The sequence below is a fragment of the Sinocyclocheilus grahami genome, unplaced genomic scaffold, assembly GCF_001515645.1.
Source record: "Sinocyclocheilus grahami isolate Dianchi unplaced genomic scaffold, SAMN03320097.WGS_v1.1 scaffold170.1, whole genome shotgun sequence".
Classification (NCBI taxonomy): domain Eukaryota; kingdom Metazoa; phylum Chordata; class Actinopteri; order Cypriniformes; family Cyprinidae; genus Sinocyclocheilus; species Sinocyclocheilus grahami.
This window is the reverse complement of record NW_015505349.1, coordinates 5,767-8,654: the sequence shown is the minus strand read 5'-3', so window position 1 is coordinate 8,654 and position 2,888 is coordinate 5,767. Positions and strand designations below refer to the sequence as shown.

At 33.9% G+C, this 2,888-nt stretch overlaps 1 protein-coding gene across 1 annotated transcript in view; it reads right to left on the bottom strand.

Moving 5' to 3' along the window:
• Positions 1–2,888, bottom strand: part of LOC107593411 (nucleolar complex protein 2 homolog) — a gene marked incomplete at its 5' end in the record, with an annotated part of 30,356 nt that overhangs the window by 23,721 nt on the left and 3,747 nt on the right. The window contains 3 exons of the mRNA XM_016283133.1: positions 1,051–1,162; positions 2,018–2,157; positions 2,534–2,722. Coding sequence (XP_016138619.1) covers positions 1,051–1,162; positions 2,018–2,157; positions 2,534–2,722 — 441 coding nt within the window. The remainder of the gene's footprint in view (positions 1–1,050; positions 1,163–2,017; positions 2,158–2,533; positions 2,723–2,888) is intronic.

Genomic DNA, 2,888 nt, shown 5'->3' with positions numbered 1-2,888 from the left:
GTTTGTTTTTGAAAGTAGTATTTTATGCTCACGAGTCATGAAAACTGCATTTATTTGATTAAAAATAGAGTAAAACAATAATATATTATTTAAAATGATATTACAATTTAAAAGAACTGTCTTTGATTTTATATTTTAAAATGTAATTTATTCCTGTGATGCAAAGCTGAATTTTCAGCATCATTACTCCAGTCTTCAGTGTCACATGATCCTTCAGAAATCATTCTAATATGCTGATTTGCTGCTCAAGAAATATTTCTTATAACCAATGTTGAAAACAGTGCAGCTCAATATTTTTGTGGAAATCATTATACATTTTTTCCACAATTAAAAACAACAGCACTTATTTAAAATATAAATCTTTTGTAACATTGTGTGTTTACTGTCAGTTTTGATTATTTTAATGAGTCCTTCCTAAAGAAAAGTTTCTAAAATGTAAGGGGAAAAAATCTTACTGACTAAGCTTTTGTACACTAGTGTATTTGGCTGTTGGTTAATGTTTTACAACAGCACTGCCCAAGTAAATGTAAGTGAATAAGGGAAAAAAGGAAATTACCTTAAAATATATTAATGTATTAAAAATGGTGTATTTGATACAAAAAACTACTTTGATGGTAGTGGAGTTGAAGGGATGAAGACAGGCGACATCTTTCCGTTTACAGCGCTCACAGTCTAGCAGCATGCTAAAGCACAGCACGCTGTTAGCATGCTAAACCCCTGCATCTCTTAATTCATTTACTAACAAAAGCAACAAAATATATTTAAGTAAAAAAGAACACTAATTGACCTCACAAATTGACCCTTTAGTTGGTAGATTCTTCATAGGAAGATTTCTTGTAAGTGTACTTCAGATGTGAAGAAAGGTCAGAGCATGAAATCTTTTTATAGTTAACTGTAAAAAAGCAGGACGACCGTGATGACAAACGCCGTGGGTACAGTACTCATGCCCAAATCACGTCCACCCACACAGGAACCTGTTTATTCAAGGCAGCCTGGGAGATGCAGGGAGACATCAGAACAGTTGATGATGGCATGATCTGCAAGTCTCACCTCTAGCAGGAAGGGCAGGGCGGGCACGTATGTCTTGGTGTTGGCAGACAGCAGGGTGATCGCTCTGACACAATGCAGTCGCAGAGGGTAATAGCGGGAGATGGGCACAAGCCTACAAATACACACACACACACACACACACACACACAAACACATAAAGGGAGCCATTAATGACTTGATAAGAGTTTAACTGAAAACAGTACTTTCTGTAAGCAAACAAAGTAATGTGGATTTTTAACATAATTTTTTAATATCTGCAGGCAGAGATGTAATGTAGTATTCAGAGCTGAGGTTCTTATCTCAAATCGACACTGAGAATTGTAAACTTAAATGTGGTTAATGGCGCCAGCTGCTGGTAAAAACACTGTTAACGCAGTAACTCTTAATGGCATTTACAGAGTAGTTAACCAAAAGAAAAAAAAACTTGAGATTTTTCTCATAAAAATTGTGATAGCAATTTAAAATGTTATTTAAAAACAAAAACAAAAACCGTTTGCTGTGCTTGTTTGTGGGGATGCACAATTTGCCCAAAATGTTGTGATTATCTATCAATCTGCCAATAAAATAATAATTAAAATAATAATAATAATTATTATTACTAAATGAACAATTAAAAACTACTAAAAATAAAATAAACATTACTATTGAAATATTCACTGTAAATTAGAGTACTTCAGAAAACTAAAATAATTAGTCGTTTAAAAACAGTGCCGCACTTCACTTGAAAACTTGCAGTGCATATATTTGATAATCACACTAAGCTATATCATATTTCAGATTTTATTTTGATTAATCATGCAGGCCTATGTAAACGACTTAGTGACTTCTGACACTGTCAATTTCCAAAAATGACAAAAAAGCACCATACTGGCCCATTTGACTCATGACTACACTCAAAGTGGGTGAAATATCTCTTTAAAGATGCTGAGCAAAAAAAGCAGTAAACAAACAATCAATCAATACATACTTGATGCACCCGATGATGACTTGACACAATGGGTAGATCAATGGCTCCAAAACCTCACTGGGGTAAATGGTGCTCAATACCCGACACCACAGATATAGACAGTGCACATACTGCCAGTTATACACAGACTGATATGTCTCCTGAGGATGCACAAAACAGAAAAATACTGATCAAGATAAGCTGACATCTGCAAAAAATATATTGGACATATTTCTTAGTGATAGAGTATATACAAAGAGGAAAAATATACGTAAAGTTGGACTCTTTAAAAGCTTTAATAATCAAGAATTGATTGGATTGTGAAAAGTGGGTGATTGAGAGTTTGCTACAACAATACCTGACAATACCTAAACATCAATTTTGAAAGTGAAGAATTTTCTTTGGAATAACAAGCACAGATGAATCATTCACAATAAGTGATAAAGTGATAATAAACATGGTCAACTTTATGTTCATGTTAACTTCAAACAGTCATTTCTTCAACACAAAAGAATACATGCCAAGAGTTCAAACTACCTTCTTCTTCAAATTTATGGCGTTCCTGAGGTGGATGGCTAGCTGACGGATGTAAATAAAGGCATGCTGGTAGGACACCTGTGTGTCCAGTGAGTACATCTCAGCGAGAGTCCGCTGCATGAAATTAATCATTGGAAGAGTGTTGGGAGATGTGAACTTACAGTTCTTTACGTAAGCGATGTACATTTGCTGCAAACAGAGAAATCACTGTTAACAATGAACCATGTATAATGAATATCTTCACTATTATTTCGTCATTACAAATTCCAATTTTATTTTGAAAAAATTATTTTATTCAGCAAGGACATGTGAAATATATCTAAAGTAACAGTAAAGACATTTATAATGATACAAA